The sequence below is a fragment of the Mya arenaria genome, chromosome 10 (genome assembly GCF_026914265.1).
Source record: "Mya arenaria isolate MELC-2E11 chromosome 10, ASM2691426v1".
NCBI classification, from domain to species: Eukaryota; Metazoa; Mollusca; class Bivalvia; order Myida; family Myidae; genus Mya; species Mya arenaria.
In genome coordinates, this window is record NC_069131.1 from 59,699,968 (window position 1) to 59,727,410 (window position 27,443).

A 27,443-nucleotide genomic window follows, 5' to 3' on the forward strand; every position below is an offset into this window, starting at 1 on the left:
CAAGTTAATATACACATAGATTTAATTAGGGCCTCACAAATAGATTTAATTAGGGCCTCACACATAGATTTAATTAGGGCCTCACACATAGATTTAATTAGGGCCTCACACATAGATTTAATTAGGGCCTCATACATAGATTTAATTAGGGCCTCACAAATAGGGCCACAAGTATTATCCTGGGATCAGCTGTATTTCATTCATCTCTGATACAAATATTTCATGCTCTTATAGTTGATTTATCAAGATATATTTTTATTGATCATTGTACACAGCTTATTTACCGATGTCTTTCAAACAAGTTAATCTACAAACAGACTATATTAGGGCCTTACAAAGTGAGCTACAAGTAATCATCAAAATTAGTCTTTTGGATGAACTAGCCCGAAATTCATATACTTCTGCTTGGCATTACATTGTTGAAGAAGCCAGGTGCTGTATAAAACCCAGAATTTGAGAAAGCCCTGAGAAAGCATTTTACCAGTGTAGGGCTTGCGGGCTTGTGCTAGTTTAGACTGTTGAGTAACAAGTTTGATCATGGAACTTCTGCATCTCACAGTAAGTCTGTGTATATAAGATATAGAAGGAAAACCAATCCTAAGGATATCTCCCTTTATTTTCAGGTTCTAGATTTGCAATCTCAAATCACTGAACTAGAGGCCCACGGTGGGGTCACACATGCTGTTCCGTTTTCAAACATCTGCGCGCACGTGCAAGGGTCATCAAGCTGTGTTGTACATAGCGTAGCTCAGTACTTCCAGAATAACGATAGCAAAGTCGATAAAATCATTTATGACAGCTTTGGGTTCTACGTTGAAGGAGATTACTTGGATCACTTTATGTCCTGTTCTAGGTGAGGAAATCTATAGTTCTTTGTATAATAATCAGTGTTTGTATTGTTCTTGAAAAACAGAAATGGTTGAAGTCAAGTTACAAAAACTTAATTTAACATGAAATCAAAGGGAATGGCTCATGTTTTTGCACCAATTTTTTTTTCAGTAATGCATCTGAACACACTTAAAAATATTACAACTATTCTACTCTTCAATACTGAAATCGCAGAAAAAAGTACATTTAAAGTATAAAACATTCTGCTTTTGGTGTGGTGCAAACCCATGACAGTACAGTCAAGGAAAATAAAAAACTGCCAACAAAATCTCATGCACATATGCCATAAGGACTCGTACACAAACTCAAAGATAACAAAAATAAACTTAACCTTTAAGCCTTTTGTTGAATCACTCTTCTAATGCTTTTCAAAATCATGGACTTCAAAGACAATATTTTAGCATACATCACCATTTGTTAAAGGGTTCCAGCCGTCGGTATCTTAGTTTTAACACTCCTAATGATTTACCACACACTTTATTTTGTCATGAATACATGAAAAAGTGCATTTTGCAAAAAAACATGAGCGAGTTCCTTGAAGAAAATGTGTAAGACAAAACATCCAACATTGTGGCCCTTTGAATGATTCATTCTGCATACATGTATATATGGTGAAACATGATTTTTTCAGACAACCAGATCTGAAGGTAGATGCTACAAAGTTACACATGTCTTGTGAGTCAACCTTCGGCCAGCCAACTCAACCATATATCGTCTTGGAGGGATATAACGGTAAGTTGTTTTTTGGGGCTTTTGCATGTTTTTATCAAATCAGATCTGGCAATATTTCAAAGTTGAGCTATTGAAGTTAAAATGATGTCAGCATTTAGAGTTATGGGATTTTTTTTGCATCCCAGATCATGCAAATATATATTGCCGCATTTTATAAATGCATATGAATTTAAAGTTATCAAGACTCTACCGAGTCAAATATATATCAAGATATAAAAATATATCAAGATCTACCAAGTCAAAATTATATCAAGGTATAAAAAATATCAAGATCTACCTAGTTGATATATACATCAAGATCTACCAAATAATAAAATATATATATATATATATCAGGATCTACCAAGTCAAAAACTAGATAAAGATCTACCAAGTAAAAAAAAATGTAAATCAAGATCTACCAAATCAAAGAAATATCTTATCTTAAAGCAAATATTGTAAATGTTTATGTATCATTCAGAAAAAATACTGTGATCTTAGCAATCTTCATTACATTGACTGGTACTTCCTCTTCCATTATTTAGGCAAAGCTTACGAAACAGCTACACAGTTTGTGTTGACATATGTACTCAACGCATCGTCCCCTGCTGCGGACATAACAGCCTGGAAAAATAGCTTCGTGAAATTCTTCCAGTCATACCACAACACAAACATGACCTTGACCTTTACCCCAAACCAGGAAATACATGTAAGTTGTTTACGCTGAATTCAAAGTTACTTGTTTGTTTCACTGCAGTAGCATGAATGAACATTAAAGATACCCTTACCTGATTTAGATAAAATAAGTATCATTTGAATCTTGATAAAAAAAAATGGAGGTGAAATTGAAATTAATTTCTATCTCACAGGGAGCTATCAATGTTTTTACTAAGGTATTTGCAACAAAAACAGCTGAAAATACTTTGAAATGTATATAAATGACTTTGAAATAAAATCAAATAGGGTTTAAGCCCATTTACCCTGCTATAGGCTTGAATTCCTCATACTGAAGCAGACCACCTCCAGTTTTTCAAGATTTGACAATTATCAGCTGAAAGAACCCTGGGTTGATACTATTTTAAATTGGTATCTTTAAAAGAAAAGACACAAGCATATTATCGACAAATTATCATTTCAGACCCATCAGCCTGTAGCTGACTCACCAACGGTTGAGGAAATCGAGGTAATCTTTTGCCAGACTGAATATTCATTTTCCATGTTTTTTAATGCTTGTCCAAGGTAAATTTTGCAAACAATTTGCCAGACCTCTTCTAATTTACAAATTGTTGTTACATTCATTATAATTATATAAAAAAAAAATAATGACATTTTATCATGGTTTCAACTTCATATTTATGATTTTAGATCATTTTAATTTCTGTAAAATTTATTTCATTCCAGCTAAAAGACTTCCCAAGTGTTGAAGTAACTAAGCGAGATGTGCAGGGCCCCAGCTACAATGTTGTAGAAATGGCAGGCACACCAGCAGGGGAGACAATTCCAGTCAATATTGAGGATGAGGGTTTCAGGTTAGAGAACATGTAAAACATGATAAATCTTTCAACACAGTGATCTCCCTTTACAAGCAGAAAAGATGACTATAACTTCAAATGGCTGTGTAGATTTGTATTAGGTTAACATGGCATTCTGTATTCTGCCCCTGGGGCCGTATTCATAAAACTTAAGTTATTTTCTAATTTAATCACTTTCCTAATTTTAGTAACTCTGTTATTCAATGAAATAAAAGAAAGTTTACATGTATTAAAAATACATTATTCTCATTAATTGAAAAAAAAACATACATTAATGTTAAAAACACTTAAAAATTTTTAATTTGACTATGAAAATCCTAGGAAATGACCTAAGATGCTTTATGAATTTGGTCCCTGGCCCCTTTCCGAAATATAGAAAAAATAATAACCAATAATAACCTATAAAATATATATAATACCTGCATTTGAAAATATATTGACAATGGAAAGTAAATGTTTTAGTGAGTTATAAAAGATATTCAGTCTTACAATTGTTGATTTCCCCTCTTTACCATGCTTTGTAAAAACTATAGTTGTGTGTAACCTATAGGGCTGACAACTTGTATTCTGAAGACCAGGATCTGGGGCAGTGTGTCTGGTACGGACAGTGTGAAAAGGGATGGAATGGGGGGAACCTGGTAAGAATATCTTCTGTTTCGAAAATAAAGTTGTGTGTAACCTACAGGGGAGACCACCTGTGTTCTGAAATCCAATGTGTTGAGTGATCAGGGTATTTTATATTTGAATGGAGGGGAACTGGTTACATTTCTGAAGACTGAATATTATCGTAAAGTGTGAAAATATTTCAAAATGAAATTGTTACAACTTTATATCAATTATTGTATGACTTTGAAATTTTAGCAGATTTTAGTGTGCTCTTTTGTATCTTTTTATTCTTTTAATCTTCAGTAGCTTTAATTCTAGTCAGAACACACTGTTTGTGTAGAAATGATACACTTAATTGTATCAGTTATAACATAATTTGGTTGTGGATTCTTCGAAGAGCATTTATGAATCATTTTCATAAATATGTCCACTTTGTGCCTTTTCATATTTAAATTGTTTCAATGAAATGGGTTTTTACATATTAGTTTTTTTAAATTACAGAATTGTAAAGCGACCAATGAGACAATCACACCTCCAAAGTTGACCAATAAAACGGGTCTGGCCATTGTGCAACAGTTCTGTCCTCTTCTATACAACGGTGAGTTGGTGAATCTGGCTGAAAGCTGTACTCTCACAAATTGACGGTTTTGACCTATTTTAAATCTTTTGTCTCAGAATCACCTCATTTTGGCAACAGCACCTTCAAGTCAGTCATAGAAGATAACTCACATTAGAACAGATCTCAACTGATTGGTATAAATTGGAAAATTTTGTTTTTCTTATTTAGCGATTAGTAACGCTTTTAGCCATAAAACATCAATTTTCAAACGTAAATCTGAACACTGACATGTGCTATTCTGGGAATAGTCTAACATCGCTGGGTATACATGGTTCGCACAGTCCTGGAAAAGTCCTGGAATTTGGTTTTGTCCTTGAAATGTACTTGAATTTAGGGGTACCTTGAAAAAAAGCCTAAAATGTACTTGAATTTAACTGAAAATCCTTGAAATTTTACAAATGTCCTTGAAAATAGACAAAAACCAAAAAGATTGACGATACTTTCGCTTTTTATTTAAAAAAAATAATTTTCGGCAAAACTCTAAGCCGCCATTTGCAAGAAATTTCGGACATTCGGGGACCCGGGTACGGTACGGTCCGGTATTTATTAATATTAACTGCAATATTGAGGATATGCACTATAAATACTTTGTCATTAAATATTAAAATGGTACACTTTCAACCGCATAAAACATCCTGGAAAAATCAATTTTATCCTTGAAAAGTCCTGGAAATGTACTGGAATTTTGAAATGGAAATTCTGTTTGAACCATGGTATAGGACATTTACGCAAAAATATGCTCATTCGAAGAAAAAAAAGCTGTCAAAAACAATCTGTGAGAATGCAGCTTTAAAGGGACTGTACACCAGATTGGCACCCACAAAACTTTTTTTCTGTAACGAATCTCAGGGCAATTATCTAATAGAATGTGTAACGCTTTGATATCATAATTGTAAAAAAAGTACCAAAATGTAAAAAAAAAATTGTGTCGGAGACCGGGTTCGAACCCATGTCGCCAAAAATTGCAGTCCAGTGTCGTATCCACTGAGCTACGAAGGCTTACTCTAATTGGGTGACATAATTAAGCTATATGCCTACCTCAGTAATATCAAGTGATAATGGGACTAGCTGATCACGCATAAGGAATGAATTCTACCTGGTAGACATACCCAGTAATCTTTTTTGATGGAAAAATACGAAATAACTGCTAAACTTAGATAAAATGTAAACAATGTGGTACTTCAGTTAATAAGTTTCAATGCATTGTACACATCGATGCCAAGTTTATGTCAGTTTTCGACAATTTTCTATTTTTTTCACTGTTTTATCATACAGAGTACAGCCCCTTTAAGTCTCCCAAAAATTATGATTATTGTAACAAAAGCTGAAACCTTATAAATTCTTGAGTCTGTTTATTGGGTTGAAACCAATTCTAGTGCCAATAATTCATATGGGTTATAAACATTGCAAGAAAAATAAAGCTAATTTTGTTTGCATAGCCATTAAAAATTTTATTAATAAAAAACAACAACCTCTTGCCCTAATGTTAACCAGTTAACTGGTTTATTTTCATGTTTTTGTGAGCTTGAAAAACATGCAGAACTTTTAAAAAAAAAATGCAAAAATAGAGTATTTCACAGCTTATGCCATAACATTAATATTGTTTAAGGTTTATGATTTTATTTCAGGAAACGACAACACCTATACATGTTGTTCCACGGAGCAGCTAATAACCATGCAGAGCAGCCTCGGTGTACCAAACAATCTTCTCCAACGCTGCCCCGCCTGCTACCACAATTTTCTCAATCAGATCTGCCAGATGACTTGCTCGCCACACCAGAGCAAGTTTATTGCTGTAAATGATGATGTTACATGTCCCGACGCAAATCCAAATTGTAAAACCGGAAAAGGCGTGCCAAGTATTTATTATCTGATGACGAACAAATATGTAGATGACTTTTACGACTCATGTAAAGATGTTCAGATGCCTTCGTCAAATGATAAAGCTATGTCGATTCTCTGTGGTCGTCCCGCCAAGGACTGTACACCATCCACGTGGATGGCTTACATGGGAAGCACTGGAAACGGTCAGGCACCTTTCCCAATCATATACAATTTCACGGACAAGGCTGTCGTTTATAAAAACGAGACATACAATCCGCTGAATATGACTAATGTTCGTTGCAACGAGACGGTAACCAACGATACTCAGGCGTGTTCTTGTCAGGACTGTCAAGTAAGCTGTGCTCCGTTGCCACCTCCACCAGCTCCAAAAAAACAATGGAAAATATTTTCAATTGACGCTATATCGTTCATCATGGGCTGTATATTCGCTGCATTTTTCCTTTCATTTGGAATTTACGTCATTTGCTTCACCATTATTAAAGAACATGGCCTCTGTAGTGGAAAGAAATATTCAGTGGGAAATTCTGATGGGGAATCATCATCAAGTCAAACAAACATCGTAATGTCCATGGTTTCTCCTGCGGATATCAGCACACTTGAAAAACTCGGAGCTAGAGTCGAGGACATTTTACGGAAGATCTTCACAGTCTGGGGCACATGGTGTGCCCAGTATCCAATCCCTGTGCTGTTGATCACGATTATTGTGTTTGGCTCTCTTGCAGGCGGAATTATTCGATATAACGTAACAACAGATCCAGTAAAACTGTGGTCTGCTTCAACAAGTACAGCGAGGGTTCAGAAAGACTATTTTGACAGCCATTTTGGGTAAGACCTTTTTTCATTTTGGACAAAGTATATTTTTGAGGTATCCATACTATATGTGAATTTTGGCTACCTGCTGTGGGGCCCCGTTGCAGAAAGAGAAAAAATAGACAGTAAATTATATATTATATATAATTTGGGCTTTTCATGCCATGTAGAATTGGTCATTTTTGATATTGTTTTTAAAAATCCCCCCCCCCCCCCTATTTTATATTACTAGCAAAAAGAAAAAGGCCAAAGAATTGTTTGTTTTTTCTAGAATTGTATAAGCATTTACAAAATCTTTTTCTCTTAAAAAGATTCCAACAACATTGGGGATTCAGACAGGTGTGTCTGAGTATGGGGCTCTTGAAAAAATATCTGCCCTTAAAATAAAAACCAAAATGATTAAAAAAATTACAATATCATTATTTTTTCCTTACAGTCCATTCTACAGGACTGAGCAGGTGATCATTACTCGACCCAACAACCAAGGAAACAACACCCCTGTTATACACGACAAACCCTACCCATCAACTAAAACAGTTCCATACTCCTCAATGTTTAACAAAGAGTTTATGACTCAGGTAATATTATGGAATATTCTATGTTATTGTTAGGATCAGTATTAAAGGTCATAATTATTATATGCAGTTATTGTTGAAATTAGTCTTTTGGATGAACAAGCCCGGATTCTTATACAGTAGACACTCACTAAACCGGACAAGGTCCGGACTGGGCAAAATTTCCGGTTTAGTGAGGATTCCGGTTTAGTGAGGATTTGATGTATGGAGTAAGTTTACTCAAAATATTAACTGAGTTAACCTTTAAAGGGCAGTTGAAAACTGGAATAAAATGAAACATGATTAAAGCACATGCAAAAGTGATAAACATAATGAAACATTTCTGTGTTTTTATAATCATCTTTTTTTCCAAGTCTTAAAATAAAACAACTCGCGAAAATGACCACTTCATCACCAATCAAAGTTCTTGATTTGAGTAACAAACAAACAAATTATCCGATTGTCTGTAATTTAATGCTTGTTAAGTATGTTTGATAGTTTAATTAATGCACCACTCTAATTTGATTCAATCATAAAGTCTTTGATTATCGTGCGGCAGTCAATCCACAGCGCTATCATCATTATCCATTATCGAGTTAACACAACATCACAGGTGCAATATTTAACGACGCACCGGATGTCAAAACAAAGTGACATCGCGAGGACTCTGAAAAAAGTCCGGTATCCCGAGGATTCTGGTTTTGTGGAGTTCCGGTTTAGTGAGTTTCTACTGTACTTCTGATTGGCAATACATTTTTGAACAAGCCCTGCTGTATAAATTCCAGAATTTGTGCAAGTCCAGAAAGCATTTTACCAGTGCAGGGCATGCGGGCTTGTGCTAAAATCGACCACTGACTTTGTTCAAGTTAGCAACATCGTAAACATCATTTTTAACTTCCAAATCTTTACTGCTGAGGAAGTTTAATGGATATATCTGTGATCTGTTATATTTTTTAACAACAATTCCAACAAGATTTTCAACTGTGCTTGTTTATATTGAAATATGTGAGCTCATCATGAAATATTTCCTCTTTAAAAGCTAACAAGGATGTCCTTAAGTTCCTATAAGACTTTCAAACTCTTGTGATATTATATAATTAATACTTTTTAGCTCGACTATTCGAAGAATAAGGAGAGCTATCCTACTCACCCGAGCGTCGGCGTCGGTGTAACCACTTATGTTAAAGTTTGTGTACCACCTCAAATATTTTCGCAGTCCATTGATATATGGCTTTGAAACTTTGCACACTTGTTCACCATCATGCCCCCAACCTATACACAGGAGGAGGTAACTTTATCAAGCATTTTGACAAAATTATGCCCCTTTTTCTACTTAGAATTTACGTTAAAGTTTGCGTACCACCTCAAATATTTTCAAAGTCCATTAACATCTGGCTTTGAAACTTTGCACGCTTGTTCACCATTATGCCCCCAGCCTGTACACAGGAGGAGGTCACTGTATCAAGCATTTTGTCAAAATTATGCCCCTTTTTTACTTAGAATTTACGTTAAAAGTTTGTGTACCACCTCAAATAAGTCCATTGACATCTGGCTTTGAAACTTTGCACGCTTGTTCACCATCATGCCCGCAGCCTGTACACAGGAGAAGGTAACTCTATCAAGAATTTTGACAAAATTATGCCCCCTTTTTTACTTAGAATTTACATTAAAGTTTGTGTACCACCTCAAATATTTTCCATTCAATTTATGTAAATATCTCAGCACATCATGTATTGCATTGAAATCTAATCTAACAGTGATCCATGTATGTTTCGCCAAAACTTTTCAATCCATACACCGAAAAATGGCGGAATAGTCTATTTTTAATATTGAATTTGCTTTAACACTGATTAATTAATTGCCTACTTAATGAATGAATTGCTTTCAATTGAGATTGGCATGTAATTCTGCGTGTGACTAATGGGTGATGATAGATTGAGGTTTTTGGCTCCGATCACTGAGTGCAAGGCCATGTGTGGTATTTAAGAAAGAACATTCTTACACTGAAATTCATCCTTCTTTAATATTATCATTCAAGTCTGGATAAGAAAATTTCCTTGTATTTTTTGTAAAGCATGTTTTTTACATTGAGTACGGTACTTATGATTTATTTGTATCTCTTTTCCAGGTCCTGGACCTACAAACGCAGATTGAAAACATCACAGCACCCTTCAGAAATGGCACAGTTGGCTTAAAAGACATATGTTTCAAGCCCCTAGCGCCAGATTATGAGGAATGTACTATCGAAAGTGTGCTTCAGTTCTACCAGAATAACTTGACCAATCTGAATAAGGTGGCTTATGACGACTCCGGATTCTGGACGGTTGCCGATTATCTTGACCATTTTACGGCTTGCACACAGTGAGTTTTGAAGCTTATGTACTACTTATTAAATTTTGATGAATATTTTGAAAAAGTTTATGTTGGCTGCCACTGCAATTTCAAGGCCCCAGCCTCTATGTCCTAGAACAATGATCACTTTCTGTCTATTTCATAGCCGCAACTTCTAACATGATCATATCCAAGAACAACGAACAGTTTCTGTTCACACTCAGGGATTCAGCCTCTTACAATGCACACTTTTATGTGTATTTCAGAGCCCCAGCCTCCATTTCTGACCAGACAAAACTGGACATGAGTTGTCTTGGGGCATATGGTGGTCCGGCATTTCCATGGGTTATTCTTGGAGGCTATCCTGGTAAGTGAATATATTTTTGGTTGTTGTAGTGGTGTATAGTGGCCCAGTGTTTCCTTGGCTTTTGCCAGGAGGATACCCCAGTAAGTGTGAATATGAGTGATAAATGATTGTCTAGGTTGATAAACAATATACAGAAAAAGTTTATAGGATGTTATTTTCAGGGTGGCAAAACAGTATGGGATGTTATGTCACCCATGTCTAAATGATGTGGTGAGGTTTTGTCCACCTAGTCAAAAATGGCATCGGAGGTTTTGTCCATGGGAGGTTTTGTATGGCCGCTATGCTGCTAGTATTACCGGTAGTCTCAAATGAATAGTCGCCATTTGCCAATCCAACAAACAGTTTACAAATGATATGATTGGATTTTATAAATGAATAAAAGCACATGGTTACATTTTCCATTTGATTAACTGAAAAATCGTGCCGAGTGATCTCTAAAAAATGCAGGCTTTGGCAACTGGTCAATTGTGTTTAGGGCTATTCCATTTAAACAAATAACCCCCATGGGGAAGACACTTTTAATTATGCCACCCCCCTACAGAAGCTAATTTATCCTTTTTTGGTCCAAATAAGCGAAAAAAGACGGCCACCCAGGCCACATACTTTTCAAATAATTGTCTTCCTTAAGGGGGTTATATGTTTTACTGGAATAGCCCTTAGTTATATGAATGTTGTCCTTCATTATATGTCCTAACTTGAGATTATCATTTTGGAAAATATATTATCTTCTAGGGGTTGAATACAAGAATGCAACGGCCTTCGTGATTACGTTTGTGGTGAATAACCACCTAAAGGATGAAGACAACGAAATGGCCAAAGCGTGGGAGAAGGAGTTTATTGCATTTATGAAGTCCTACAAAAATCCGAACATGATTTTATCTTTCTCCTCAGAGGTATGTGCTTGCTTGATTAGTATAAGATCTTTTTAAAAATCTGGTGCTGTGTTCAATAACACCTTTGATTTCATGAGATATAAAATACAAGCGTTTTGATTGGACTGTAAAATTAATTGGCTAATCGAATGAATGGAATCACTGAAGCGTGTCCAATGACAATGATTAAAGCTTGAATTTGGCCCCTGAAAAAGTATGGAACACCCTAGGTGATAATTTTTCAATTTGTTAAAATTTGATTATTTTCATACGCCTGTTTTATAAAATGGAAGTATTATGTAGAGCGACTGGGTGGTTTAGGTTGTCTGCCTCCTTAGAGTAACTAAAGAAGCTGTTGTCCGATCATCACCAAACTTGGTAAATGCATGTATGGGCACAGTATCTCAGTCAAGGTTGATAACCAGCCATGTCATTCAAATTACTATAGAGTTATTGCCCTTTAATTGCTTAATTCATAAAAAAGACATTTGAAATTATTTTAACGTATCTCGTGTCAGTTTGTGACTCATGTAAGTAACCTTAAATTAAATGGTGGTAAAATAGTAAAATGGTTTTAGTTTAAACTTTATTTATCTTACAAAGACTGTGAAGAAGATCATGTTAACTTATGGTAAGTCACTCTCATTGGCATAATGTTTACCAAGAGTGGGTTTTTGTGTTGTGGGGTAAACAGTAGAAAAATCTCCTTGCCCAGATTGCTGACCACTAACCAAACTCTCATGCACCAGAGCCAGGAATTGAACCTGGGTCTCTTCGTTGAGAAACAAGTGCTCCACATACTAATTGGACAGCCATTTCGTTTAGTTTAAACTCATTTTACATATATTGTGAAGAAATATATTAACTGATCCCTAGTCACACTCGTTGGCACGATGTTGCCACAGTATGGTCTTGAGTTCACCTTCTTGTTTGGCTTCATTATCATAATTTATATGTTTTCAGAGGTCCATTCAAGATGAGTTGAACCGCGAGAGTGTGTCTGATGTACTCACGATCGTTCTCAGCTACCTTATCATGTTTGCCTACATAACCATCGCTCTCGGACAGTTCAAGTCTTTTGATACAATCCTGGTAGGTTTTACGGTTATGATTCTAATTTTAAAAGTATTTATAAATGTTGGGATGAGTGTGAGGTTGCGTGCGTATAAAATAGTTTAACCCCCAAGTGAACTAGTGTTCCATCGAACTGATCTTTCACCGACTCTTCCAAGTAGGTAACCCCAACATTTATTGCAAAAGCTATCCTGGTATACTGATAAAATCAGTTGGCTCGATATCCCTTGGCTTGATTTCGTCGTTGGCTCGAACTTCATGTAAAGGTCCGATTTTGTTTTGCTCTGTGTCAGCTTTCCCGCTTGGCTCTTTGGGATATCGAGGCAATGGGTCTCAACTGTATTTTAGTCTGTTTTGTTTGTACATTTCGTGTCTCTTGTACATTTTCTTTGGGGCCCTAGCCTGGTGCCTCTTTACAGGGTATTTACTTGAATTTTTAACTACTTGAATTTCACTTTAAAAAATTACATTGTAGATTGACTCCAAAATCACTCTTGGACTGATTGGCATCACAATCGTACTGCTGTCGGTGGCGGCTTCTGTCGGATTCTACAGTTACGTCGGCATTCCAATGACGCTGATCATCATCGAGGTCGTACCTTTCCTTGTACTTGCTGTCGGCGTTGATAACATCTTTATTCTGGTGCAAACTTACCAGGTTAGTGCCTTTAAAGCTCCACATTTTTATGTCAGTCTGTATCAAAGTTTTTTGTGGATTCATTGGTCGATTATGTATATTCCTTGTAATCAAGTTTATTATGGTTAATGCATTAAGCGGGCCTATGAAATGTATGTAAGTGAACTTGAATTAGGGATTGCAATGATTCCAAACAATGCTGTCATGGTAACCACCAGCTGTATGTCTTGTGTATTTAGTAATTGTTGAACACTTGTATTCAACCTACCGGTATGTAACATGAAGTTATTGTTAAACATTTGTATTCAGCAGCTCTATGCACTTAGTTGTTGTTGAACACTTGTGTTCAACAGCACTGTTGACTAAAAGTTACTGTAGATATTTACCTAAATGTTGGCTAATATAACTGCTATTTCTTATTTGTCCTTAATAATGTGTTTGTTTAATGATCCATATTCTATATTATTTTCTTCAGCGAGACAAACGTTTACCTGGGGAGACTCTAGAACAGCAAGTTGGCCGTATCTTGGGAATAGTTGGACCTAGCATGTTACTGACCAGCACATCAGAATCTGTAGCATTCTTTCTCGGTGAGTAGTTTTTAGCTCTACTGGCCAAAGGCCAGAAGAGCTTATGCGATGGTAATGTGTACGTAGTATGTGCATCCGTGCGTCAGTGCGGTCGTGCATCCGTGCGGTCGTGTGTCTGTAAACAATTGCTTGTGAACACGATACAGTCTTCAGTTTTGATTGTATCTCGATGAAACTTGTACAGTATATAGATATCCATTAGAGCTCGGTTCCTTTCGAAAACCAGCCAGATCCGTCCATAAATGCCTAGATTATAGGCCATGAAAGTTCGTGCGTCCATGCGGTCGTGCGTCTGTTAACAATTGCTTGTGAACACGATACAGTCTTCAGTTTTGATTGTATCTCGATGAAACTTGTACAGTATATAGATATCCATTAGAGCTCGATTCCTTTCGAAAACCAGCCAGATCCGTCCATAAATGCCTAGATTATAGGCCATGAAAGTTTTAAAGAAATGCTTTCTATTTTTAGCCAGGTCTGCATGAGCGAATTCTATTTTTAGCCAAGTTTACATGTACATGTAAATTCAAGTCTAGAGTTAAGGGAGACAATTTGCAAGTCTAGGATTTTGAGAGACAATTTGCTTTTTGCTTCTGCAGCTGATTTTGTGAATTACTCTGCCTTGTTCTTGTTGAAAGCCCAAAGGCCATTTTTTAGCTTTAAGTTCTGTAGTTTGCACATTCATCTTAACAAAATTGGTTGTGAATGTTTAAGTTATGCACCTGGTGTCATTACTGGCCACACCCAGGGTTCACAGGTTTGGTAAACATAAATCTGGAAAGGTTTGAAAATCTTTTTGTGTGTTCGTGCATCCATCCCAGCACAATTGATTGTGAATGTTTGTTCAAATTGATCAATGTTGTCCTAGGATGCCCTTGACTTTGACCTTTTGACCAACTTTTTTTAACTTCTAAAACTACAGAAATTTTTACTATGAGTACAGTTTTGAAAGCATTTTTTTTTTGTCAGATGACTTTTACTTGGCACATATTAAAATAGTTCATGCAACTAATCTGCTTACAATACTTTCTGGGCTCAGATGTTGAACGTGCTACGTTTTCAGGTAACCCAAACACAAAACATAAACTATATGTCTGTTGCCTTTTGCCCATACATACATGCTCTGGATTGATATGACCACAAAAGCCATGCCAGTAGAGCATAGGCCCTTTTGGGCCTCTTGTTATTCTTGTATCATTAGGTAAGTATTGTGGATTTTAAGACTGTTGAAAAAATATGACCGTGCTTGGTGATATGCTACAAGCATGTTGCTCACAATTCAGCAATGGCTGTTCTGTCTGACACCCCTTGTAACATAACCCATTGATGTATTTTAGGTGCGATGACAGACATGCCGGCCCTGCAAGAGTAAACATTGTATGATGCAAGGCTGTTCTTTCTGACACCCTTTGTTACATAACCTATTACTGTATTTTAGGTGCAATGTCAAAAATGCTGGCTGTGCGTGGGTTTACATTGTAAGATGCGATGGCTGTTCTGTCTTACAACCCTTTGTTACATAACTCATTACTGTATTTTAGGTGCGATGACGGACATGCCGGCTGTGCGTGAGTTTGCCTTGTATGCTGCGATGGCCGTCCTGTTTGATTTCATCCTTCAAGTAACATGCTTCATCAGTCTTATGACCATTGACGCTAAACGACAAGAGGTAGGCTGAAGCTTACGGATGTTTTTAAACCTACTGGTACAACATGTCATTTACCAGTACTATGTGTCATTTACTGGTACAACGTGTCATTTACCAGTACTATGTGTCATTTACTGGTACAACGTGTCATTTACCAGTACTATGTGTCATTTACTGGTACAACGTGTCATTTACCAGTACTATGTGTCATTTACTGGTACAACGTGTCATTTACCAGTACTATGTGTCATTTACTGGTACAACGTGTCATTTACCAGTACTATGTGTCATTTACTGGTACAACGTGTCATTTACCAGTACTATGTGTCATTTACTGGTACAACGTGTCATTTACCAGTACTATGTGTCATTTACTGGTACAACGTGTCATTTACCAGTACTATGTGTCATTTACTGGTACAACATGGCATGAACCAGTACTATGTGTCATTTACTGGTACAATGTGTCATGAACTGGTACAATGTATCATTTACCTGTCATTTACCGGTACAATGTGTCAATTACTGGAGCATAAAATTTACCTGGTTAAGTGGATACATATTGCAGTTAGTATAGAATAACAGTTATGTTGTTATTGTTTTATTTTAGATTTTAACATCATTTTTAGCTCTTTAGATGGCCTTTCAGCCTGAAATAAGTATTGTATTTAACCAATAAGAATAGCACTTTAACAACTGAACAGACTTAAGTCCCAATATTGTTCCTGGCCTTTAATCTCAGGGATGTGATTTGTCTGCGGATTTTTTTTTTGTAGCTGATTAAAAAAGTTACTAGAGTGTATTTGTTTGTTAGAGTTGATATTCCTGTGTGGTTTAAATTTCAAGTTAGAAGAACCCTCAAAAGAGCTTCTAAAAAGCCAGTTTTTCTTCTAAGGCATTGTGCTTTTGACCCCAAAAGTGCCATAAGAACCCATGGCCGAAATGGTTTCAGCCCTTCAGCTGCCAGGTCAATCACATCCCTGAATCTGAATCAGTTCGAACATATTTTGTAAAGCAAAGATGTTACGCAATATGTTCTTACATTTACTTACAGGAAAATGATAGAAAGATTATTATTATTATTTTATAACTTGATTCAAAGGTTGCTTTTGAATTTTCCCTTGAAGAATGTAGTTTGTTAAAAAATTTTTATCGAATATATGAAAAATCATACTATTTTTTTTAAAGACAATCTTTTAAACCATTTCTTTATTTCAGTCAAATCGGTTTGACATGTGCTGTTGTTTAAAACTACCTAAAAAGGAAAAGGAAGAGAAATCTGAAGGGTATCTCTACTACCTGGTTAACAACTACTATTCACACGGACTTCTCTGTTCCTGGGTCCGACCTATAGTGGTATGTAACCTTTTTATGATCACTTTACAGTATCATTATGTCAGATTTCAGCTGTTAAGAACAAATCCTCCTTCAATGGGCTGATTGTTCAAAACTTGTTAAAGTTAACAACAAGATTAATGACATTGTTGTTAACTTTTAAACCTGATGTGTAAGTAGGGCTCATATATTTAAATATAAACAAGTACAGCTGAAACAGTGGTCACAAATATTGCTAGAATCACAGCCGATCACAAGTGTATCTATTAAACCTTCCAGAGCAATAATGAAAGTTAACAATAATGATATTAAATTTAAACAAATCTTTAAACAAAGTTCTGAACAATCTGCCCAATGCCATGTATAATGTTATTATACATAAGTAGGAATATTAATACATTTTAAGCTCACCTGTTTCTCGAAGAATAAAATTGGGTTATTATGATAGATTCGGTGAAGCTGTCAGCATTGTCATCGTTGTTCAAAAATATTTTATAGTGACAAATATATGTCAGTTCTTCCATGTTTTTGTGATTAAGATTCATTTACCATTCAGGAAGCCATTTCAGAAAAGAATTTTAGTTGTAATTTCAATAATCTTAAATCTGTATAAACATCACAAATGGCAACACATTGATTCTTTTTATTTCTTCAACTTTGTGTTCATTTTCAAAACTGGGTAATATTTAATTCACACAAAATAAAAAAATGACGCTAAGATTCAATTAATTATGACTATAATCAACTTGGATCTTTTTATGGAAAAGACGCCCAGGCTAGGTGATAATGAGTTCTCATAATCAACAAAGCTCTGTATGGGAATTGAACCACAGAAGCTTTGACCAAGATCTTGAAAAGCTTACCACTTGGCTATTGCCACTAACAATATAATATATACCCTTAAATGTTCATTTTCAGATTGTGGTGTTCGTGGGTTGGTTTTTAGCATCTATTGCGATGGCGTGTCATTTAACTGTTGGACTGGACCAGGCTCTTTCCATGCCAATGGTAAGCAAACGTTTACAAATAACATTAACATAATAACAAGACTTACCCTAAGTGTGTTGTGTTAGTAAAACAGTAAAAAATAAGTTTTTGAATGCAATAGAAACAAAAGTATACCACTGTGAAAATGAGATATTTTACAGACAGCATCACTGGGAAACATATAGCTCACAAGAAATACATTCATTTTAGACTTTATTTTTTAGAGTGTGGTAGAACTGTTCCAGGTTTTAGTTTTTGAAGACCGTTTTCGTTATATAGTCAAAACTCACTGTGTTGAACGTTTATCTTGATGTTCTGGTTATGTCAAACTTTTTTTTTTCAGTTTAGTTATACACTTTTTGTATTTCATTTATATCAAATGTTTGTTATCTCAACGTATTTCCGGAGGTCCCAATGACTTCGACATATCAAGTTTTGACTGTATATTACTATATATCAATGCCTTACTTAAGCATAGATAAACCATATCATCGTGCCAACAAGAGTGATTAATATATTGATGTAATAACTTGTTTCACAATTCTTGTTAAGAAATAAGCTTGAAATCGAAAATGATCTATAATTCTGCATTTCATTAATAATCAATGCATTTAGTATTTCACCAAAGGTGAAGTTATATATCCTGTGATCTATTTACAGGACTCATTTGTTCTCGACTACTTCCACAACCTCTCTGCCTACCTCTCTGTCGGAGCGCCGATATACTTTGTGATACCGGCAGGCTACAACTACACGAACATGAAGTCTCAGAACGCGATCTGCGGTAGCAAAGGCTGTAACCAGGATTCCCTGATCGGCCAAGTGTTCTACTCCTCGCAGCTGGCTAACTAGTAAATACTCCTTTTTAAACTATATATCATCATATATGTTTCAACTAATCAGGTCTTGGTATTGAAACCCTTGGTGTCTTCATCATCATTGTCATCCAAATACTTTAACCATGCTTATTATTCAAAAACCATGAAAGCTATTTACATGAAACTGGGAACATTATGTTACCAGTAGCATTACGCATACGACAGCAGCAAACATGGCTGAAGTAATTGTCTGATTATGGACCTTAAGCATGTGTTTTTTTCTGTCTAATTCAGGGCTGATATTTGGCCCCATTCAAAATACTAAAACATACCTTTTTCCCCTAAATGTGAATTTAGAAGTACTTATTTTGTGTTTAAAAAAAAGTAAGTTTTCTTATTATTATTTTATATTAAGAAATTGGACCCTCACCGCTTGATAAAGATAGATGTTGAGTTATGTTTCTTAAGGAATTAAAATACATTAGACTTAGTGTACTGTTAAATTGCAATTATTACAATTCTATTAATATTTTGCTTTAAACTGTCATTCATAACATCCTGGTCGATAAAGGTTAATAAAAGTTGATTGATTCTATCTCATAAACACTACTATTTTTTTGCAGCACATCTATAGCACAGCCAGCCTCCTCATGGATGGACGACTACTTTGATTGGATAAGCGCTCAGGGGAATCCCCCATGTTGTCGTATCAACAACAAAACAGGAGAGTTCTGTCCGTCAACATCAAATGAAGCATGTCACAAGTGTCCTCTACAGCCAGAACAACAGGGTCGCCCCACCCCCGATGATTTTATAAAATACATGCCCATGTTCTTGAAAGATAATCCTGGACTTAAGTGTGCTAAGGGGTAAGTTAGTTTGTTAAGTATATATTAAGTAAGCCCCTTCAAAAATTTGTATTTGGTGCCCTAAAGTTAATCTTAGGTTTATGAAAAACATCAGTCAGATATTTCGCTACACAACTACAAGGGAAATCATTGAAATTAGTAGGGGCAAAGAAAATTCATACTTTTAAATGTAATAATATATGTATGGTTTTAGCTAAAGTAGACATTATGGAAGGGTGGACAGTCTGACACAAGGTGCCCATTTTATCCTTAGCTTCCTGTCCCTTTTCTGCAGCACCCAGCCCTTTTTAAAACCCAGTTTGAATCCATACTTGTTTCAGTGTGTCTTGGTACTTATATTTTGCTATCTGTCTGTTACAGAGGGCATGCTGCGTATGGTGCTGGCGTCAACCTGGTCAAGAATAAGACTGAAGTTGGAGGTAAGTTTATTTCCAGGTCACCAGCTCTTTGTTATATTTTGATATGTTCTGTATGTTTGTTATTCATGTCGGAAAATAGCTCATTTAGCTAAAATAAATTGTTACATAAACCTGACATTAAATTAAGATTCTTGTATCTTGTAAGATAAGTGAAGTTTATTAAATATGAGATAAACTGAATCAAAATATCTATTAAAAATCTGATTTAAGCTAATATAAACTTAACTGAGATAAACAAATTTAAGATTTGATAAGAAAAACTGAATTAAAATAAGGTAATACTTTCTTAAAATAAGATAATATCTGAATTTAAGATGAGACAAACTGAATCAAGATAAGATAAGCTAACTTAAGATATATATAAAGTGAATATTCCATATTTTTCAGTTATGTAAAAAAAAATCATAGAATTTAAGGTGTGAAACAAGAATTAAAAAATGATTAGCGAAACTATTGATATTTCTTGTGTTTAAGCAATATTTGATCTGTATCTGAAATTTTCTTATATTTATGTTTTGTTTAGCTGAGGTTTAAACTTCATTATAATTACCGAATGCAAAGTTGACATGGAATTCTGTTGTTTTAATATTTAACTTTGTATTCCAGCAACTTACTTTATGACCTATCATACGCCAATGAAGGTTTCTGGAGATTACATCATGGGATTAAGAGAGGCGAGAAAAATAGCAAAAAATATTTCCATAGCGATGAATATTACTGATCCCGAAAAAGAAGTTTTTCCCTACAGGTTAGTGATAGATGTTAATTATTCTTTCAAGTAACGCACAATGTAAGATTATTTTCTGGGACTTGTTGATAGCTTCTATTTAGTTTCACATAGGTTCGAAGTTATCTAACACTTGTGATTCTATCCCAAATTTAGGACATTGCTTTTTAGAATATTAAAAACTTTTTTTTTTTATTTACCTCATAAATGTCATCACAGATCCAAACTGTATTAAAATGTTCAAATTACAACATTTTCAAAAAAAATTGCACTCTCACAGATTGACCATTTAGACAACTTTATTTTATAAATTGTCTTAGAATCAGCTGATTTCGGCTTCTATGTTTTCAATTAAGTCATATAAGATAACTCACATTCGAACAATTTTTAATTGGCATTGATTATAAATGCCAAAAATTTCATTTTTCCTTAAGCGTAAGTAAGGCTTTGAGCCATTAAACATCAAATTACGAGCGTAAATATTAAAAATTGCGATCTGATCTTTTATCAGCAGTCTTATATCACCGTTTTTAGACATTGACCCAAAGTTTGGCTCATTCAAAGACAAAAAAGTGAAGAGTTGTTTAAACGATCAAACTGTGAGAGTGCAGCTTTAACATATTTAAAGTAAGAGAAATATTGTGGCAAGAAAGGATTATATGGTCATGCCCATGTGTGTGGCATTTCGAATGAATAGATAAAGCTGTGTTCTTTTAAGCATAAAGACACATCATGTGTTCGTCTGGCATAAATGAATTAAACTATTTACATTACAATAATCCTTTAGTATTAAAACTTTAATATGATAATGTGTTGAAAGCAGAAATCCTAATTCTTAGCATCTCAGATGTTAGTCTAATTCATATTTTTCATTTTTTCCTTTCCAGTGTCTTCTATGTCTTCTATGAACAATACCTTACCATAGTTATCATGACGATTAAGAACCTGGGCATCTGTATGGCGGCCATCTTTGTTGTGACGTTTATTCTACTAGGGTTCGACTTTGTCTCGGCAACCATCGTGTGCCTGACGATCATCATGATCGTAGTCGATATCATGGGAATGATGTTCCTATGGGATATCAACCTCAACGCTCTTTCTCTCGTTAATCTAGTCATGGTAGGAGCATGCTTTCTTTATTAGCTTGTCTGTGTTTCTTGAAGAAAAATAATTATATTTAAATGGTGTTTTTGTTTGCTTTGTTGTCATGTGCAGAGGGGACGTGCAAAAACTTGAACATTGGCCATAACTCAAAAATGACAAGCAGTGGTCGAAATTAACACAAGCTGGCATTAGCCCTGCATTGGTAAAATGTCTCCCGGGCTTGCTCAAATTCTGAATTTTATATAGTAGGGGCTGATCAAACCTGTGTCAATATTGTATAAGTATTGGTTATCTACCAGGAATCAATTTTACGTAATTATTGAAGTTTTAAAAACTTTTTAAATGTTCATTAAGGCTACAAAAGCTCTTCTGAGCTTATATGTCAAATAAATCTCACCCATAAATCTTATTTTCTTATTAATTTCCTATAATATAATCATCATATACCCTTATTTATACTGATTGATTATTTCCAGGCAATTGGTATATCGGTTGAGTTTTGTTCGCACATTGCCCGTGCGTTTGCTGTCAGCATAGAGCATGGGAGAGTAGAACGAGCTAAAGACGCCCTCGCTCATATGGGCAGCTCTGTAAGTTTATTTAAATTATACAAATTTATTTTGGCTATATTACGTTGAAAGCTTACAACCAATTTTAAACACTCGAGCCCGCTTCCTGGGTCAAACTGACCAGTACTAAGTGTCCATGTAAGAAGCCACAAGAATGTTCCCCAACTGGATACAGAACCTCTGTAGGGAGTTGGACAGTCTACCTTTGAGTCATCCAGACACCCCAATGTTTATCTACTGTATGGACAGGCATACAAATACTATGGATGAAGAAATGGGGGAAAGGGCGGATTTTTTGAGAATATTTTTGCTGGTTTTGGTTCTAAAGTAATGCATTCCTTGTCTCAACATTCGTAAAAATCCAACCCTCGCGCACACTGCATAGTTAGTTACTGGATCAGCCAGCCACGTTACTGACCTCAGCATGTGCTCTCATGTCAGATTTTTCTATTGAAACCGGAAACACACCATAGATATTATCAATGTTTTGAGTCATTTGAACACCAATTTTTATTAGTTATTCACTAGTTACCCATAGATTAATCAAAATCACAATCACTGTTAATTTTTTGTTGAATTCCAGGTGCTGAGTGGTATCACGCTTACAAAGCTTGTAGGAATTTCTGTGCTAGTGATGGCCAAGTCCCAGTTATTCCAAGTGTTCTATTTCCGGATGTACCTTGGGATGGTTGTCTTCGGGGCTTCCCACGGCCTTATATTCTTGCCTGTTTTGCTCAGCTATTGTGGTAAGTGAATTGTACTTGGAAATAATGAGTGTGGTATATTTACATTTATTGAAAATCAATGCAATTAACTGTAACAACTAAATAATTATGATAAATGCATTTTTTTTTTGGTTGATGACATTTGAAACAAATCTTATTAAGTTTTTAATTGACATCTTTCAGTGTGTGTATACCACTTGCTAAATTGCGTCATTAATGCTATGTCGGAAGGCAATATTTTGCTTTGAAAGAAGACATTAAACAAAGATAACTTCGCTATTTTTTCACCATTTTAATTGAAACATAGCGCAGTCTACGCCGCTTACAGAGCCCCGCATTCGGTCTTTTACCAGTTTGATTTCGAGTTTAGTTTCTTAAAACACTTCGAAAAACCTTTGCACAATACGGCCGTCTGACGGAGCACTGTCAAAACATTATTTCGGAAACAGGTTTGTCAAAGTGTTTGATACAACTAATCACCTTATGAAACTTCGATAATAAAACAAAGACGGGGCTGTTTAAACGGCATAGACTGCCCTTTGTTTTATTTAAAATGGTGCAGTATAAGAATAGTTATCTTTGATTTAAGTCTTCATTTTAAGCAAAATGTTGCATTCCAACGTAGCATATATGACGTACCGTAATATATCACGTGGTATACACACACTGTCTTTTGAAGTCGGAGTTTCGGGCCATGTTATAATAGTGCATATTGTCTCTAACAACATGAGTACCAAGTTTCAGTTGAATACTGTTTTGATTGTTGGTAAGGTTATTATTTTTGTGACAACAAAGACACTGAGCCGAAAAAAACAGGTGAGCTTTAACTTGAAATAAAAAAACAAGAATCAAGATATAAATGTAATTTTACTTTTCTGTTTCAGGTCCAAGTCTCAACAAAGAAAAAGTTTACCAGAATCAACAGAGAGTTTTAGCATCGAGCAAAAGTAAAGTTATCAATGGAGTAGACAATAGAGCAAATAGTGATTTTTTTGGACGCAATGAATCACCGCCAAATTATGATCATTTGTAGTTTCTTACTGTTTCTAATTGTCAGAGGGTAGTTTATTTGTGCATGTTTTTGTGAACATGAAAATCAAGAAAAGATTCCAAATTTGCAATTTGTGTTTTGCAGTTGGACTTCACATGTGAGAACAGTTCATAAAAGTGAATTGGAAGACTTTAATGACCCTGAAGTAAACATTCGGAAAAAAAAAACACTACCTAAAATTTGCTCCAGGCCTGCAGGTGGAACCATACTGCTAGTGTGAAACCATGAACACAAGTGGTGTGCCAAGGATTAAGGGTACCCGGAACTAAAACCACCAGCTTATAGGAGACAGTGTTTTGTGATATTTATGGATGATTTCATGGTTATTAAGTGTTAATATTTTTGTCCAATGTGCTGCTGAAATTAGGAGTGCATGGCATGATTTTTGGCCTTCAAACACAAACTTCCTTCAATGTTTTATTAGTTATTTGAATTGAAGGACATTTCAGAAAGCGTTACCCTGAATTTCAAGATGATATCTCCAAAATTACGCAAGATACATGCCTACAACTATTAAGACCATTCATTGCCTCTTTTGTATACTAAAGTTGACCTTTCACACAAGTAGGCCTAACAAGATTACATTTTTAAAATCAATATTCCAACTAGTTTATAGTTTTTAATCTATCACTGAGTATATATCGAGGGGTGAAAGCGAAAAGGTTCTATCTGCTTCTTTATTTAATGTCACTTAGAACCTTTTCGCATTCACCCTTTGATATGAAACACTGGTATAAAGAGAATTTTGATGATTCATTTTCATGATTTTAGACAATCCGGTTATTTGAAACAGACACTATAAATGCAGTCGATATTAGTTACGACAAAAGCCTAGGTTGCTATGGAAACATAAGTACAGTAAAAGTCATAAATCTTTAAGAAAATGATGCGCTAATGAGAATGCTTTTAAAGCAAGAAGTTTGGATTTAATTGAAATATAGCGATTTTTTTTTTAAAAAATGGTAAATTTTATTTAATGATTTTTAAATTAATTTTTTTTATAACTATGTCCGAAGGCCAAAAATCATGTCAGATGGCTCATATTTCCTTAATGATAACATACATGTATACATTTGTGATAAGGTTGTTTGCTGGCTAAAGTTGTTTCTGATTTTTTTTGTAAGCCTGATTGAATATCATATTTTCTTTGTTATGTATTATATATTATGGTACTATAGGGCTCACACCAGTTATCCTATGATTCTTTGTAAGTCATAAGGAGTTAATTAGTTATTTTGCTATAATGAAGCTTAGTAAAGGCATTGGTAAATCATTCAAGGGTTAAAGACATTCAACACTAAACACTTAGGCTTCTATGAAATATGTTCTGAGCTAAACTTGTTTCAAATTAAACTTTTGCTTAGTTCATTTACACATAAATTTTAGTGTATATTTATTCTATGAAATTTATTCATTGACAATTAAAATAATTCCTGAAAAAACAAAAAATTAATTCCTGACAAAACAAATAGATTCTCAGGTAGAAGTCATTGAATGTAAAATTAAAGATAATCCATGAAGACGTCTTAGTTTCTAGTAGCAACACTGCCTGTTAGCTCTAAGAAAAAATATTGTCAAAGAATACCACTTGTCGTCCTTATTAATAACAAATTTATAGGGATTTTTTCCAAATAAGGTATTTATATTGTAAAACTATATTTCTTGATCAAATTTATTGGGCATTTAAGATATTAATTTATTACTGTTATTTCTGACAATCTGACAAATTTCAATTTGATTTTTGACGTTCACAAATTTCAATGTAATTTCTGACATTCAGAAATTTCAATGTAATATCTGACATTCAGAAATTTCAATGTAATTTCTAACATTCACAAATTTCAATGTGATTTCTGAAATACACAAATTTCAATGTGAATTCTGAAATTCACCAATTTCAATGTAATTCCTGACATTCAGAAATTTCAATGTAATATCTGACATTCAGAAATTTCAATGTAATTTCTAACATTCACAAATTTCAATGTGATTTTTGAAATACACAAATTTCAATGTAATTCCTGACATTCAAACAAAGTAAACTTAACTAAATGTTTTTATCTGGACAAAATTTGGTCTCATGGTCAATGATAAGACCCTGAATATTTTACAGATAAACTATGCATACCTGGGTTCATTTATTTGCTTCTAATCAATTGTGTATTTATGGACTGGCAGTTGCTTATGACCTTGTATGATAAGCGCTTACGACGGCCTTATTATTTGTGCTGACTTTTCAGTGCTATGTTGAGATTCACATTTTAATACACTGTAATAATTATGTGTTTGCTTTGTATATTTATTTGTGTTTTATTGGATCATGTAAGTGCTAATGTTTAAGATTTGTTTGCACTAATTGTACATGCTAGTTACTTAGTATTTATTTGACCTTTTTGTATGATCCCTTCCTCTTAATAATCTACCGTATGTACGATTTGTTGTTTGGTTAGTGTGAATGCATTTCTTTTGATATACGCCCCCACACCCTTAATGCTTTATTAAAAAATGACCAACCCCACCACCTCAACCCCCTTTATCAGATAACACACCTAGTCCCTTTAGCCTCCGTTTATACAATGACATTCCCCATCCCCTTGACCCAAGTTTTTATAAAAAGACACTCCCCATCCCTTTGAATCAAGTTTTTAAGGAAAAAAACTCAACATCAGTTTGAATCAAGTTTTTAAGAAGAAAAAACACTCCCCATCCCTTTGAATCAAGTTTTTAAGAAAAAAACCCACCTCCATCCTTCCAACCCTGTTTTTAAAATAATACTTCCACTCTCTTCTACCCCAGTTGTAGCAAAACCCCTTTTTAACTCAACACTCCCCCTAAATCCCCTTTTGTAAAATTACACCAATGTGAAATGACTTTTTTTACCAGATACTCCTGATTCCCAGGCCTAACCATGACATGTTCCTAATGATATAACTGGTTCTCTTGGGAAAACTGCATTCACTTAAACATTATACCTTCATTATTGGTCACGTTTTCCGAAACACCAACTGAAATTTTATATTCAGTGAGTGTTTTCTGAGTTTTCTGAAATCAGACACTACATGAAAATGTACCTTAGCACCAAGATTTGAAACCTGTGGGTAATTAATATAATTGTACTTTTGTATGTGTGTACTAAGACAGAAAAAGCTGGAATAGATGAGTTCTAATTACAATTCTATATAAGCTTGTATAGCAACACCATGGGCACTCATTAACTTACAATGTGTTTGCCTCTATATATAAGTGTAATGGTATAAATGTTCAGTTTGATTCAAAATTGCACTTTAGTTCAAGTATTTGTTCTTACCTACTGCCTTTCAAGTTTGCCACCATTTGATTACCTGTATTGCATACATGTACTTAATAACCCAGTTAGCATTGGTAATCTTGGCTTTGTGTTTTCTTTGTTATTGTATTATACCTAATTTGTATTTTCGTGATTAATTTCCACCATGTGTGTTGTAATTTGAATATGCTTTATAGATATGTTTCACATGATAATAATGTTCGAAGCAAACCGAAAAAAAAACAATCAATAAAACATTCCATAAAATGGTGGCTTGTTATTGAAGAAAACCAGCATTAAATCAACCAAGCTGTCAAGGTCGCTTTACTTAAAATGGCGTATTCCGCCCAATAACTTGAGCTAGAGTTGATGGAAAGTGATGAAAGTTGGTGTGTAGGTAGCTTAGTTCAAGAGCTAGAATGGGATTACTTTTGAGCGAGTCGGGTCAAGGCAAGGGTCACTTACTCAT

At 34.8% G+C, this 27,443-nt stretch overlaps 1 protein-coding gene across 2 annotated transcripts in view; it reads left to right on the forward strand.

The window, feature by feature from the left end:
* Positions 1 to 27,241, forward strand: part of LOC128205775 (NPC intracellular cholesterol transporter 1-like) — a 37,752-nt gene extending 10,511 nt beyond the window's left edge. Inside the window, exons 6-32 of one of the 2 annotated variants that reach the window (XM_052907711.1) lie at positions 624 to 853; positions 1,520 to 1,620; positions 2,145 to 2,308; positions 2,738 to 2,782; positions 3,001 to 3,128; positions 3,682 to 3,769; positions 4,239 to 4,335; positions 5,985 to 7,026; positions 7,448 to 7,589; positions 9,694 to 9,926; positions 10,163 to 10,263; positions 10,996 to 11,156; positions 12,099 to 12,227; positions 12,685 to 12,867; positions 13,322 to 13,436; positions 14,978 to 15,105; positions 16,303 to 16,440; positions 17,338 to 17,427; positions 18,067 to 18,257; positions 18,848 to 19,093; positions 19,454 to 19,512; positions 20,119 to 20,260; positions 21,127 to 21,358; positions 21,820 to 21,933; positions 22,496 to 22,658; positions 23,522 to 23,584; positions 23,773 to 27,241. In XM_052907711.1, coding sequence (XP_052763671.1) covers positions 624 to 853; positions 1,520 to 1,620; positions 2,145 to 2,308; positions 2,738 to 2,782; positions 3,001 to 3,128; positions 3,682 to 3,769; positions 4,239 to 4,335; positions 5,985 to 7,026; positions 7,448 to 7,589; positions 9,694 to 9,926; positions 10,163 to 10,263; positions 10,996 to 11,156; positions 12,099 to 12,227; positions 12,685 to 12,867; positions 13,322 to 13,436; positions 14,978 to 15,105; positions 16,303 to 16,440; positions 17,338 to 17,427; positions 18,067 to 18,257; positions 18,848 to 19,093; positions 19,454 to 19,512; positions 20,119 to 20,260; positions 21,127 to 21,358; positions 21,820 to 21,933; positions 22,496 to 22,658; positions 23,522 to 23,584; positions 23,773 to 23,789 — 4,542 coding nt within the window. In that variant the 3' untranslated portion in view covers positions 23,790 to 27,241. Of the gene's footprint in view, positions 1 to 623; positions 854 to 1,519; positions 1,621 to 2,144; positions 2,309 to 2,737; positions 2,783 to 3,000; positions 3,129 to 3,681; positions 3,770 to 4,238; positions 4,336 to 5,984; positions 7,027 to 7,447; positions 7,590 to 9,693; positions 9,927 to 10,162; positions 10,264 to 10,995; positions 11,157 to 12,098; positions 12,228 to 12,684; positions 12,868 to 13,321; positions 13,437 to 14,977; positions 15,106 to 16,302; positions 16,441 to 17,337; positions 17,428 to 18,066; positions 18,258 to 18,847; positions 19,094 to 19,453; positions 19,513 to 20,118; positions 20,261 to 21,126; positions 21,359 to 21,819; positions 21,934 to 22,495; positions 22,659 to 23,521 lie in introns of both variants that reach the window. The other variant, XM_052907710.1, reaches the window with a different exon arrangement.
* Positions 27,242 to 27,443: the final 202 nt, after the last annotated feature.